Source organism: Nycticebus coucang, chromosome 7 (assembly GCF_027406575.1).
Source record: "Nycticebus coucang isolate mNycCou1 chromosome 7, mNycCou1.pri, whole genome shotgun sequence".
In the NCBI taxonomy this organism is placed as follows: domain Eukaryota; kingdom Metazoa; phylum Chordata; class Mammalia; order Primates; family Lorisidae; genus Nycticebus; species Nycticebus coucang.
The window spans coordinates 71,230,912-71,246,453 of record NC_069786.1 but is presented as its reverse complement, the minus strand read 5'-3'; the positions used below and the strand labels follow the sequence as shown (position 1 = coordinate 71,246,453).

The 15,542-nt window shown below is 36.0% G+C and overlaps 1 protein-coding gene across 3 annotated transcripts in view; it reads left to right on the top strand.

Moving 5' to 3' along the window:
• The window catches only part of CHN1 (chimerin 1), a 223,999-nt gene that overhangs the window by 115,170 nt on the left and 93,287 nt on the right, over positions 1-15,542 (top strand). For all 3 annotated transcript variants that reach the window (XM_053598107.1, XM_053598105.1, XM_053598108.1), the window contains one exon: positions 14,139-14,427. In XM_053598107.1, coding sequence (XP_053454082.1) covers positions 14,139-14,427 — 289 coding nt within the window. The remainder of the gene's footprint in view (positions 1-14,138; positions 14,428-15,542) is intronic.

The window sequence follows — 15,542 nt, the reverse complement described above, 5'->3', positions numbered from 1 at the left end:
TCCCAGGGAAGTGCTTGTCGCTGGAATCACTGTTGAAGTGGCTATCCACTTACCCTGTGTGCCAAAACTGGTCTCCCTCTGCCCCCGAGGGTTAGGGCTGCAAGGCGGCTCAGATCCCGCCTTTAGGCTACTTGGTCACTGGGTTACCAGCTCCCACCCAATTCTAGCTCTGCGACCCTGAGGGCTAAGGTTGCTGGGGGCAGATCGCTCACAATGGCTGCCTGTGACCCAGAGCCAAACACTATTAGCTCCGTCTGGCTCAGCCGCTCAGACTGGGGCCCTAGACAAAGGCCAAAGTTCTCCGCACTCCCGCTCAGGCTCTCCCCAAGGCAGTTCAGCTGAGTGCCAAGTCCAAAGACACCAAAGCAGTTCACAGGTAAGGCCTTTCTGGTTTGCAGTCTCGCTGCTACTGAACTTACAGTTGCGGGCGGGTTTAGACAGATTGAACACACGCGACCACTTGCCGGTTTTCCACTGTTTTAGTCCTCCTCTTGGGGTCCAGAAGTCTCTCGCTGACTCCCTATATCCTCTCAGGGGTGATGATAGGCAGATCCCAGCAGCCAGAGATGCCTGGAGTCCTATCTCCCCAGACTCACGGTGCCCAGATGCAAGGAAGCTGTTACACTGCCATCTTGCTCCGCCCCTATCCCATTTCAAGAAATTTTAAAAGGGTTTTCTGAAAGTTTTCCAAACAAGGCCAATTCCCATAAAAATAACTAAAATTATGCTCTTGATTTTTCTTCTTTATTATTAGAGATATACAAAAGGATATTTGGTGGTGATGGTAGGTAATGGAGAATAGTTTAGGGCAGTGGTTCTCAACCTGTGGGTCATGACCCTCAGGATCTGTATTAAAGGGCCGCGGCATTAGAAAAGTTGAGAACCACTGGCTTAGGGACTTCTGCATATACATTTTTTTGTTTCATTTGTTTTTTTTATTATCATAGCATTGTTAAACAAGGCTAGCTAGTGCCATGGATCACTTTTGAAAAATTTTGTAGCTCTATACCCAGAAAGACATGATATCGTAGAAGAAAGTCTCAAAGTAACAGAACTATTCTGTCTTTACAGTATGGAATGAGAATTGGGATTAGCTTTGACTACAGATAACTAAATAAAAAGTTAAGAGTTTCTTACACAAAATAGATGGCTATTTTTCTCCCATGTTTCAGAACTTGGGAGATAGTTCAAGGCTCATGTGGCTCTCCACAAGGTGAGAGGCCCGTACTTCCATTTTGTTGCTTTCCTGTGTGTGACTTCGAGGTTTCTCTCATGATGGCTGCAGAGCACCAAACTTCATATCCACATTTCAGTTAATAAGATGGTAGGATTGTAATTTTCCACTTCTACCAGCAAGACAAGGGAAACTGACAAATGTAGTCTTTAGTGTAAGGAGCCACAGTCACACTTGAAAACAAGGGATTCTCTTATTGAGGAAAAAGGGAATGGATATTGGGAGGCTATCAGCAGTCCTGCTGCAGAAGGAAAGATGGATTTCTGTCAGATTTTGCCATAATTTAGAGGCAGGTCATTCATTTTGGGGAAACTAGAAGGTAATTCTTTCCTTCCTCCTCCTTTTTTCACCACACACCTTCTTTTTTAAATGATAGTCCCAGAAGAGGATAAATTATGAATCATTTCCAAAGAGCCTGTTCTTTCCGGATTGTCAGAACTACCTTGTTTAGCGAGTTTTTAGTTCCATTGTACTTATTTTTGTGTTTTCTATCAAATTATGAGTTTGTTTCCTCAATAAAAATACACACATACATATGTAGTTTAACTAGCCACGAGATTGGCTGATGAAACTTTATATTGCTTTTAGAAACTAATACGTGATAGGGATAATACTTAACTACATGGAACTAAACTTTGGAGCATTTTAATTTTTTTTTTATTATCCTGCCAATAGAACTAACATACCTTAGAAATAGCTCAACAAAATACCTCTATATGTATGTATATATAGAACACAGACAAACGTACAGATTTGTTTTCTCTGAAAACAGATACCAATCTTTTGTCATATATTTGTGCTGCCATCCATTCAAGGACAGGCTTCTGCTCTGCCAAAATACAGAAGAGTGAATTTTTTTTTTTAGATTATAATATGCAAAATAATAAAACTTAGTAAATGTACAAAGTGATTATTTCAATAATAATCATCTTTTTAGTCTTTAAATTCAGTGGATTTCAGAAAATGGAATATTTATGCCAAAAAAGAACAAATGATTACCTGGTCTTTGGTAGCTGGATTTTGCCAAAACACACAGTTTTCAGAACATACTAAATTTTATAATTTGCCAGAGTATATCCGTAAAAGGTGAGAAAAGAAAACCCTTCTTTCTTCATCCTCCCTCTACTTTTTTACACTTAGTCATAAGCCATTTCACTAAAATTTGTATATGATTTCAGTGTTGATACGACATTCACAGTGTAGATAAAAATGTTAATTTATACCATTAGATGATGAGTGTATACTATGTACAGGGTGATCATAAAGTTCTATTTTAAATTGCACACAAACTTTATGGTCACCCTAAAAATGATTGTTGGTAAATATTAAAATTTAACTGGTTGATTCTAATACTTGACCAACAAATATAAATTTTGAAGATATATTGAATCAAGTGCAGTGATGTTGGAAACAAGAAAGCTAAAAGCACCAACACCATTGACATTTACATACACGTTTAACATAGCCATTAAACTGGGTTTACTCAGTTACTTTGCAAATAGGTAGGATGAATATGATATATACAAATTTGGACTTCAGTGTAGTGATATCTGCAGGTCTTTTTCCTATGAGTTGTACTGGCCTATCATTATTTTCAGCACTATGATTGAATAGCAATGAGAGTAGCCATTTTTGCCTTGTCTGGGAAAGACTTTGGTTCCCTTTCATTTTGAAGAACAATTTGCTAGATATAGTACTCTTGGTTGTTAGTTTCTTTTAACAGTTTGAATATTTCATCCCACTCTCCTCCAACCTGCAAAGTTTCTGCTGAGCAATCTGATTTTAATATAATTGGAGATCCTTTGTACTTTTTTGTCTTAAGGTTTCTTGTTTCTGATGTCTTTCTATTCATGTTTATTCCTCCTCCCAATTTTTCCTCTCCTATATAAATACATACTACTCAACATTTTCTCTGAATTCTTTTTTCCACAAACACAACTCCCTTGTACATAACTTCCTTTTTCTCTGACTGCTTTCAAGATTTTCTCTTTGTTTTCTACTTTTGAGAGTTTGACTATAAGGCATCTTTGTGTGGCCCTCTTTGGGTTTATCCTGGTTAGAGTCCTTTGAGCTTCTTCAGTCTGGATCTTCCTTTTCTTTGCTCAGACTTGCAGAAATATTCAGCAATCCAGAAAAATTCAGGGCTGGGTTTGAACCTGCCAGCTTGATATATGTGGCCGGCGCTATACCCACTGAGCTACGGGCACTGTCAGAATTTGTTTCTTTTTTATAGTTTCTATCTTTGTTCATAGTATTTTTTCAGGCATATTTTTTCTAATGTTTAGTTGTTTATCTGTGTTGTCTTATAGATGATTGAGCTTATTTTAGAGATTTATTTTGAATTTGCCAGGTGATTTATAGATACCCATTTGGGGAGATTGGTTTCAGATTCATTTTATTCCATCGATTGTTCTGTTGCCCTGTTTCTTTGTGTGCTTTGTAAGTTTGTTGTCATTACCTAAGTTTTATGCATTTTAAAAAACAGCTGCCTTGCCCACCCTTTATACACTTGATTGTACAAGGTACAATCAGCCTGTCTAGAGATTGTGGGGCACTCTGAAACATTTCGGGGAGCTTGTCATTTCTCTGGGCTTGTTCATCCCAATTAGAGAGGTTTGCTAGTTTCTTTTCCAGGAGCTCATAATCTCTTACTCCCTCTGGTGTCTGCCTATTATATATTTTGTGGTCCGCAGCAGCAAGTTGCCCCTCTCTGCTTTGTTCTCAGAAGGCTTCAGCCATCCAAAGTATACCAGCTCCCTTAAGCTTCCTGATTCAGGTGAGATACTAGTCCCTGAGTAGTTCTCTGAAAGGGTGAATACCATATATGCACTTACTCTTCTTCCTTTCTGAGGAAGAAGCCATGAGTTGAGCGACTTTGGTGGCTTTGCATCAAGCTGGCTGGCCTCTGTCTGTGGCATCACAGGCCTCTGTTGCTGCATCAAGCCATCCTCATGATGCCAGTTCCATTAGCACTCTAAGTCAAGGGAGAGAAAAACCAGTCCCCAGGAAGACCTCCAGAAAGCAAAAATGTTGAGTACATGTTTTACTCTTTTTCCTTCAACTCCCATACCTCCACCCAGAAGCCACAAGCAGAGTTGACAACTGTACTACATTTGGGAACGGGTTATTGTGGATAAAGTAAAATGACTCTTCTTACCCTATTAATGCAGCTCTTCTGGGCTTTGCCCTTCCCTAAAGTACTGCAACTTCTTAACTGATATCTGAAGTCCTCATAAGGGTATTTTGGTTCATATATTGATACATTGCTCTTATTAAATACACTGAATGTTTCCTTTGATTTGTTTTGTCTGCCTCTCTCCCCGTATTGTTCTTTCTTTGTTGAGTGTAGTAGAACAGGTATCCTATGACTGCCTCATGTTATCCTCAGGCTTAAATAGCTATGTTATGGTTCTTGTCATCTTCCTGAGAGTGTTCCTTACTCCTCCTGCTTCCCATCTGCTCTTGTTTCAGACAATGTGTTAGCTTTGGGCTCTACTTCTGTTCTCAATTGAGGTCATTCTCCAGGCTACAGATTGAACCCTCCTGCTAGGGCTTTCAAAATTTTGGGGCAGAATTCCAGTAGCTACTTCCTGGCAGATTTTTAGTTTCCCTTAGAAATCTACTGATGACTCAGGTGTTTTGATATTTAGGATGGTACCTAATATGCCAGGTTATATTTGAGTTTGTGTTGAATATGGTTAGGCCTAGTATTTTTGATCATATAGTTATTAATTTATTTTCTGAGAAGATCTTTACATGGTCCTTAAATATATCTAGATATAGGAACTACCCATAATAAATATGTATATGTCTGTCTGTCTTTTTTTTTTTTTTTTTTTTTTTGTAGAGACAGAGTCTCACTGTACCGCCCTGGGTAGAGTGCCGTGGCGTCAGACGGCTCACAGCAACCTCTAACTCTTGAGCTTACCTGATTCTCTTGCCTCAGCCTCCCGAGCAGCTGGGACGACAGGCGCCTGCCACAACGCCCGGCTATTTTTTTTGTTGCAGTTTGGCCGGGGTTGGGTTTGAACCCGCCACCCTCGGCATATGGGGCCGGCGCCCTACTCACTGAGCCACAGGCGCTGCCCCGTCTGTCTGTCTTTAAAAGTGAACTGAGGTCCTCTAGGGCAAAAGCAAAGTCTTATTCATTTGGGCTTCTTTCATTCTGGTGCTTGGTACACATGTGTTCTAGGCTTATTCAATAGAATTGCATTTAGTAGTAAATTTTCCGATTCAGAATACTTGTGCTACAGTTCTTTGTATAAATAAAAAGCTTCAGAAGGCCATTTTGTATTCTTTTTTTTTGCATTTTTTGGCCGAGGCTGGGTTTGAACCCACCACCTCTGGCATATGGGGCCAGCGCCCTACCCCTTTGAGCCACAGGCACCACACCATTTTTTATTCTATTTACCACTATTATATAATGATCTCTTAAGTGGACAAATACTCATGATTTTTTTTGCTATGTTGCTCTAAAAGATATATAGCCTAATTATAGCCTATTATATAGCCGATTATCTTTTTTGGCCCTGGGGTTTCAAATCTACATGTGATTTTAAATCAATGTAAGTGGTCAATGATTTAGGATATGGCTTTGCAGTCAGACAGTGCTGGATTCAAACTCTTAGTGGTTCCTACATTTTTGTGTGCCTTTGGGCAGGTTACTTAATCTCCTTAAGGCTCATTTTCCTTATCTACAAAATAAGGATGTAATAATAATGCCTCATAAAGTTATTGGAGAGGTGATTTGGGATAATGCACACCTAGTGCCTAGCAGATAACACTCAAAAGGTATTAATTAGTATTATTAAAATAAACATACAAAGATACATTCTACATTACATGTTAAGCCTTTTACCATTGTAAGTCAGTAAGTGGCAAACATTTTTATGTTGATAATTCCTTTTTTCATCTAACACGTTGATTATATTCAATGCTTCATGTCTTTATGAGAGATAAGAGGCAAATTGAAACATGACCCCAGGAAAAAAGTAGCAAATACAAATATAGTTTATTGTTTTTCCACAGTCAGAAATCCTAGTCTAGTTTAAAATCTGATGAAAACAATATTCATTCATTTAAAGTAAATATTTATGTTAAAAACGTAGGTATCCAAACATAAAAGAATATATGTTCTATAATTCCATTTATAGAAACAGAAAATTATAGTGATAAGTTATTGAGTAGGACAAGGGACGAGACTGCAAAAGGACATCAGGAAACCTTTGAAGTTGTTGGAAATGTTCTGAATCTTAACTGTGACATTGGCATTTGTCAAAAGTCATTGAATTGTGCACTTTAAATGGATGCATTATTCTATGTAAATTATACCTTAATAAATTGACTTTTTAAAAGTAAGACATTTTTATGAGTAAAATATAATCTTTTGCTACTTGTTAGAACACTAGACATTAAAAAGTACCTGCTTGACCAAATTTACGAATGTGTCTGCTCATCTATTGTAGCATCCTCCTACCTGGAAGTCAGACTGTTGGCAATGCCAGGCTTCCAAAATATGGCCCCGAAGCTAGAAATAAATGGAAATGCCTATGGTGACTCAGTAGCTGTCTCAGAGCCCTTGTGTTTATTGCAAAGCATTGCTTAGTAATCCACATTTGAGTCTGTTCAATACAGTTTTAATATAAAATATTACATAGTTTTGTCTTTTTCAAGATTACCCATAGCAAATTGAAAAGTGAACACAGTTGATAACCCACAAAGAGCATTTAAAAATTTAATAAAACTAGATCCAAGAACTGAAAGTTCAATAATTGGGAGCAGTTTAGATCAAGGAAAGGCAACTCAGTATATTATTATAGTCTTGGGGATATTTCTGTATTCAAACACTAAAATAATATGTAAATGAGCCCAAGTCATCAACAAAAATATTAAATTATATTCATATATGGTATTAAGAATGGTGTAATTTATACTGAAGTGATTAAATAAAAATTTATGTATTTAACAGAAAAACATGTATGAATGTGTAGATTTGTATTTGTCTACAAACTCACACTTAGACAAACTCACACTTGTACAGGTATAAAACTCTACAAGAATTTGCACACATGTAACTCCATCATTTTGTAGACTTGTGTGAAGTTTTATCCTGATGTAGTAGCCCAATTGCAAAAAGTTTTTAGCAGGACTGATCACCAACTCTTGAATAAGCCAAATCTGTTATTAATTGTACAAAAGTTATCATTTCTAGGCCTACTCTGCCTTTTAAAAGATTGGAATGGGTATAAAACTTTTCTGTAAGTAAAAGCATAAATCTATATAATGGCCAAACAAAATGTGTAGGGTTGTTTCTCTGGTTTAGTAAGATGAAAAATAATGGGTAACAAATTATTGTAATTGATTCAATACATTCTTATTATTTGTATACTCCCAATTGTCGACATGGGAAGCAGCTTCATATTATATAGGTTATCACACCCAGAACATTGTATCTCTGCAAATGACAAAACATTGTATCATGGTAATTATCACTTCTTTTTAAAGTATGCCCAACAAAACTCTAGTAATCTGATTATATTTTGGCAGTTCTATGTAATTCTCATGTCTTTTAAAAAATACTTTTTATCATTACTTGTCACTGGCCAATTTAAGGAAAAGTAATAATGATACTCTTTTAATTCTATTCAACAGCCACTTACTTAGAGCATAATATATGACAAGTACTATGTCAGTCCCTGGTGCTTTAACATAAATAGAGCTAATAACTTATTCTCAAGGACTTATAGCTTGCTAAAGTGTTTGGACTTCTTCTAGGCAGTAGTGAACAATTAACAATTCCAAGAGGGCAAAATGATGTAAAAGAATCTTTCAAAGACAAAAAATTAACAGTCACAGTATGTGTACCATAATTTTTCTATTTTACTGGGAATTCGTATAGTTTCCAGGTTCAGTCACTTACGGGCATTGCTGTCATAAATATATACAGTGGGTGCCAAAAAATGTGTACAAATTCAAGAGAAAAAGCTATTTTATTCATGCCTGTTACATGGTGACACTAACATTCATTTGATTAATGCCATCTTTTGAACAAACATCATGCTACACGTTGTTACTGTAATTCAATTAAACTTCAAAAAGTAATGCATACGTCACACTTCTGTGTATATATCTCTTGGTGCACATAAGCACTGGGTTGCTGTTACAGGGTGTGTATATATATTCAGCTTTACTAAATAATATAAAACCTCTTTGTTAAGCAATATACCAGGTGCTGCTTATATTAGATGCTCTGTATTCTTGTTTGTACTTAATACTGTCAGACTTGTTAAATTTTGCCAGTCTGAAAATTTATTTGTGATTTCTGGACTATTCTTTGAATACTTGTTCCTGTTTACTATCTTGATAGGGGCCTTTTTTTTGTCCATTGTATAAACTTGTATTCTGTCGTAATAAATTGTTTTGAATTATCTCTTTGATTCCTTCCATTTCTTCGACTCCATCCTTCTATAGATATCTGGATTGATTCTCAACCTTACTTTTTTCTCTTCTTTTTTCCATCTTTTCATCTTTTTGCTTTTCTTGAGAATTTTCTCAATTTTATCTTTAATTTCTAATTTAAAGTTTTTCTTTTTGCTCTCTTCCTCTCTCTACTTATTTTTCTAAGTATTCTGTGTTCCCTTTTTTCCAGGATTCTAATGGTTCTTGGTTAAATTCTATTCAAAAGCAGGAACAGGAATTTTTTTAGCATACTAATAATCAGAAAATTTTTTCATTTCTGTGCATGATTTCATTGTCTTCAAGTCTTCATTTTCTGTTTATCAGTCTCTGTGTTTCATGAGAGAAATTTTCTCCAGATATCAGGTGGTCCTTGGCTGACTGCCCATACACATCTTTAAGTGGTGCTAAAAAGCTGACTGGTAGTTCTAAGAGCTTGGCAATTACAGGATGATGGTCTCTTTTCTTAAGTCTTTTCACTTGGGTTAACCAGATTTCCCAGAGAAGAATCTTCCGGTCTCCTGTCAGGAAAAGTATAAGCCTTCTCAGAACCTAGTGGTGAAAAGAAATGGAGGTCTCAATCTTCAGTATTTATAATTTAGGTTTAGTTCTTGGGATGATACCTTTGCCTTCAACTCTGCCTGGTCTTCCTCATTTCACACCCTCACTGTTTTATCCTATCTGGAGAGCAGAACTTGTCTGCCATAGTGGGGAAGGGGTAACACTAGGGACAGGATCAGAGGAAGGTAGGAGGAATAAGTCTAACTGCTTCCTAAACAAACTTTGAGCTAGGGCGACGCCTGTGGCTCAAAGGAGTAGGGCACCGGCCCTGTATGCTGGAGGTGGTGGGTTCAAACCCAGCCCCAGCCAGAAACTGCAAAAAAAAAAAAAAAAAACTTTGAGCTAATCCTTCTCTATAATTGACACTTTCCGGAAGATGGCTTTTTGGTGCCATCTTTGGTAGTTTAGTTAGGCAAATTGGATTATTTCTTCACTGAAAATTATTTATTCGGCCAATTAAATATCATGAGTTGACATATTTTAATACTTTGCCCCATTTTCTATCTACATTTGTATAATAAGATAGACAAAAGTTACAGCCCAACAAAGATTTAGATGGAGAAAGCATAGTCATGTAGAACTATGCTCTCTCTTCCTTAGTGTCTCTTAATTCATAGAATCCATCTAAATTTATCTTTTAGTATTTAATTGAATGCTTCATTCTATTCTTATTTCTGTTTTAACTTTCCTTCCAAGGGCATATTTATGATTGGAAGAATTTATGAAATATTTTTATTTTACCATTAGATTAGCTTCTTTGATTCTGATAAACAGCACACATACATTTATGATAAATAAAGCTGGTTTTCTTTTTGGCTACTGGAAATACTTCTAACAGCTTAGACAAGTGTTGTATATGTTTTGTTTTCTGTCTGTTAACAGAAGGCATCTGTTAGCTTCCCTTTGAAGAGATACTTCCATAACTTCAGCCTCAAATCAGAACTAAACTCTTGGTTTTAGAAAAAAGTAAAGTAAAATTCCAAAGGCTATTCTTTGTACATACTTTCATCATTTTGTTCTTTTAGATTAAATTTTTTATCAATATGATTCACTGACTTGAAAGCAGGATGATATTTTCATTGTTTAAAAGCTAGATGTCAGAATTGTATATTTTGAAATTCATCTCAATGAAACTGGGCACAGCATTAAACAACTTTTAAAAATATAAAACCCCAAAACCTACAATCACTGTAGAAAAAGACACTCTTTCTAGAAAGTGGCAATTATGTAAAATAGTAGCAGTTTAAAGCATATTGTCCCTGTCTTTCATTTCTATTTGTTTACTACAGTACCACTTTGGAGAAAATGAATTTTCATCTTGTTGAACTCTATCCAGGTGAGAATTGCGCTTGTACAGTTTCAAGCACATTCACAAGGGAGTAAGTAGCTATTAAGGTCAGAAGCTATAGGAAAAGATGGAGAGAAAATTCTGTAAAAAGTAGAGGAGGAATGACTTAGCTGAATAGTTTTTATAATTTGGTACTCTGTAGTTTGGAGTCTAATAGTGTCACTAGATCCATTTAACATGTCCTGCTTCAATATGAATATATCTCCTGACCTTTCTCCTTTGAATCCAGGGCACAGTGGAAAGACCTTCTTCACTTGCTCCTTCTCCCCCACACCTTGCAGTCTGTTACAGTCTCATTCTGTTTAACCAAGTGTATATATGAACTTACTCAGGGATGTCCAGAAGAAAAATTTCACAAAGAGTTCCTCCTTGCCTTTTGTTGGTTGCAAAATAAGTCAGTCATATCCAGCCAATGTTGCCAGTTATTTTTTAGTCATCTCCCACACGTATCTGTTGAATAGCTTTTCTGTTTTACTTGATTGTTTGGTAACTCATTCTGTCATTCTTTGCTAACAGAGAAGAAGAGAAGCTACCCTTCATTGAGCCTATTATATATTTAGCTTTGACTTAAATATCTTCGTGATCATATGGGGTAGGGTAATGTTATTTCTATTTTTTCGATCCAGAATCTGACGAGTGATTTTCCCAAAGTCACACAGCTTGGAAGTAGCAGACTCAGGATTTACATCTTACATCTGTCTCATGCCAAAGCCTATGTTTTCTGTTAAACACTTAGGACCCACACTTTTCCTGCCCCTGGCCAAACCCTATTTCAAGACTATGAGAGTGCTTTTACACTTGGACATAAGTGGTACCTCTGAGCTCTTATGTAAGCTTAACTGTCGTGCTCTGAGATCTTATTAGGCAGTGAAGTTCTTGGTTTTTATAGTATGAGAAAGATAATTAGAGTCACTTGGTTTTATGAATCACTTTACAGAAATATAACTTTCTATGTAAGTGAAAGATTATATACATTTTCATAGTCATTTAAAAAATCAATTTGAAGGTAAACTTTTTAAAATTTAGCATTTCATGTCTTTGTATTGACCTATTTTTAGGTTCATCTATTTTCCGTTGAGGTTCCAAGGGGACAGGAACTTTATTATGAACTACCTAATACTTAACAGAGTTCCTGGGTGTTTTGTTAATTATTCCTTGAATAAATGATTATCTGCCAGCAGTAAGTTTTTATAAGGAAGGATTCTTTCTTTGCCTTTAGATTTAACATCTTCCTTTTTATGGCTCTTCTTATGTAAAATAGACATATCCATCCTCCACCTGTCTCAAAGATTTTCTGACCTTTTTCTGTTTCTCATCCCTCAAAGTACAACATGCCTTTCAGATCAGATCAAGAAAGCGGAGAATCTCTGATGGTCTGTGTTGTTATATAACTTCCTAAGTAAAAGAGAATAGTTCAGATTAGACAAGGAAACCTTGGCAGTTCTGTCAGTAAAAATAATGTAATATTTCTTTGAAAAATCAATCATAATTCCAAAATAGAAATTCATTTTCTTGTCCTTTGGGGCTCAATTTTAATCAAATCACATTATGAGTAGTTTAGTTTTCTGATCAGCTCCTTCATATCTGAAAGTTTGATTGGACTGGAAGGCTGTGGAGGAACTGGAAATCATCTCTTAAAATCACTATATTGAGAAAGAGAAAAGGACAAATGATCTTTTTTTGGATGATACCCTACGGGTAGCCAGAAATCCTCTCCTTGAATCCTCTCCTCTCCTTCCCCTTTGTGAAGTGCTAGGAATCGAACCTAGACTTCTACTCTTTCAATCAAACCATTCTCAGCCCTGTGAGGCCTTTCAGCCATCTTCCCATCATGTCCCTCTACTCAGATTTCAACACCATTGCTTGAATTGTCTTTAAAAGCCATATCCAGAGTAGAAATGCCTGCCATAGAATCATAAGCACCAGCAGGAGTAAAGCGATCTGAGCCCCCCTGAAATGCCTATGATACAACTGAAAAATAAAGGAACTTAATGATAAACAATACTTTGTGTGTTTATTGTTCATAGCCTTATAAAAATTGTGAAATGACCTTCGATGTTTATTTGTAATAAAGAGATAATTTATACCAGAAAAAAGGAAATGATAAAAGCAGTATATTAAATTGAAAAACTATTATATATTTAAACTTCAAAGTAGGAGTTTTACTTTCCTAATTTTTAGACTTACCTGGGAGAAATATGTCTTCAACATTAGAGGAAAATGGAGAACAGGAAAGGACAGTTATAGATAATTTACTTTAGTGTAAAATTTGATTGCTTTTAAAGAACCTAAAGATGGATAAATTATACATATACATTGGAATGGCCAAATGAATAGTATGTTGGATTCTAGATTAAATAATTATTAAAGTTTCATTTGAGCCATAGAAACAGAGATACCTCAGGCCATTATAAAAAAATATTGTTTCCTTTTTTAAGAGCACATTAAGATGTTTCTAACTCCTTTCCATTTGGAATATAACCTATATCAGAATAATATTGTTGTATAACAACTTTTTAGTCCCATTTAACACTTGACTTAAGCAATGATTATTTTAGTATTTTAGTTCATCTCTGTTCTGTGTACTTTCAAAAATGAAATTAAATTCTTCCTGTCGTGTTTATTTTTTAATTAGCCTTACTCAGGGTTGCCTTTAGGAGACTGTGCTACTGGCAGATCTTGGTGCCTTTTGATTAAAGTCAGTGAATTTGCTTGCCTTTATCTGTCTTCCTGCAAAGACACTGATGGTGATCGTGTTAACTTGGATCCTTTTCTGAGATTTGCTGCAGGAACCAAAATACCAAAATAATCATAAAAGAAAACTACTCTTCTCCAGTTGTTAAAGCGTGGCGTCAAAACATGATTTTAAACTGAAACCAGAACTTCTATAGGGTGATAGTGTATGACTTGTATGCCCTGTATATTGCAAATGTTTCTTGAACAGGCTTAAGCAGCAGACACAGCAGAATGACTGTAGAAAGGGAAGAACATGGTCTTAGCCTGTGGCCAGAAATAGCCAAAGTGTGTTTCTGTGCTATGGCTCAGATTCTGGGGTCAGCTCTACTTTAAATGATTGCTGGCATCATATTCAGTGGAGCTTTCATATTAAAAGGCATGAATGCTGAGGTCTGAAGTACATTGTGTATTTTTATTCATCAACTTGACTGTGAACATAGAAATATCATGTAGTATGGCATGGCCACGTGAATACTAAATAATATTAACCTGGCATAACAGAGTGTGAGGTTTATTTTCCTCCAGGCATAATGAAGTGGCTTAAAAAGATAAATAGGAACAAATTCTTTCTTCTAGGGTAGGTATGCCTTTTGCTGTCTATCCCTGGTTAATTCAAGTTCATTCTTTATGTTCAAAAGTTTAATTTTATATGTTCCAAATGATTCACAGAGATTACCCATAGCTTATTTAAACGAACAAGGAAGACAAACACAAACAAAGCAGTAGGGTTTTTTTTTTTTCCTTTCAGAAAGAATTCACTTGCTTATTTTTCTTAAAAACATCTTTCCCATTTCATTGAGGCAGATTTGGAAGTCAAACCAGAAACTTCAGGCTCTACTACGATGGAAAACACTTTGTTGGGGAGAAACGCTTTGAGTCCATCCACGATCTGGTGACTGATGGCTTGATTACTCTCTATATTGAAACCAAGGCAGCAGAATACATTGCCAAGATGACGATAAACCCAATTTATGAGCACATAGGATACACAACCTTAAACAGAGAGCCAGCATACAAAAAACATATGCCAGTCCTGAAAGAGACACATGACGAGAGAGAGCCAGCAGGCCAGGATGGGGTGTCAGAGAAAAGGGTAAGCTACCGTGAAACCACACTTTATCTTTTTCTGTTTGGGGTTCTTTTAAGAAAGCCAAAAGAGATTGCTTTTTCTACAGTGCTTTGAAAAGTATATGCATTTTTCTTAATGTCTAATTTCAGTGGTGCTAAGCTTTGCATATATTTAATTCTTGTTCAGTTAAAATGTCAGGTATACTTTTGTACTCCTGATTGTTTTCTATTTTATCAGTTTCATAGTTTTTAAAAATGTTGGAAAAATGGCCCTAGTGAAAAAAGTCAGGGGATTGGTGAGAAGCATAACTTAATGGACAAGGAACTTTTACTTATTTCATGAGTAATTGAAGGGGCCACATTATCTATCAGAATTACTTTTTTGTTTTCCTTAAAGATAATTCACATTATAAAACATATTAAAAATATATTTTTGGGGAATCAGTCATTCTTGAGTAGGAGGAGGATTTGTTTCTTTGTGAACTATTAAATAATTGAATCAGGAAAACTTTCTTTAATTATGAAAGGCAAGTTGTCCTTTATAATTATTTTTTTCAGTTATATTTTAATTATGATATATTTTAGATTGTCTTTGAAAGTTTTAACTTTGGGGTGGCACCTGTGGCTCACTGAGTAGGGCACTGGCCCCATATACCGAGGGTGGCGGGTTTGAACTCAGCCCTGGCCAAACTTCAACAAAAAATAGCCAGGCATTGTGGCGGGTGCCTGTGGTCCCAGCTACTCAGGAGGCTGAGGTAAGGGCAAGAGAATCGCGTAAGCCCAAGAACTGGAGGTTGCTGTCAGCTGTGATGCCACGGCACTCTACCGAGGGCAACAAAGTAAGACTCTGTCTCTAAAAAAAAAAAGTTTTAATTTCTTAGCATTAAGTTTATTTTACTTTTGAAAGTTGTCCCCAGCCTCCTTAAAGAAAAAAGTAAAAGATTTTCCTGATATTTTATCTTATGTGAGATTTAATTGAGGAAATTTTATATAGTCTAATTAGAATCATGTTAAAATTCGTTTTTATATTTTCAAGACTCTTTGGTTGCTCGATTAAAGAAATGCAGTAGGTTTTGAGCTTGGATTCTGTCACCAAATAGATTTGTGTGCAAGTTACTTAATTTCTTTGTGTTTTGATTG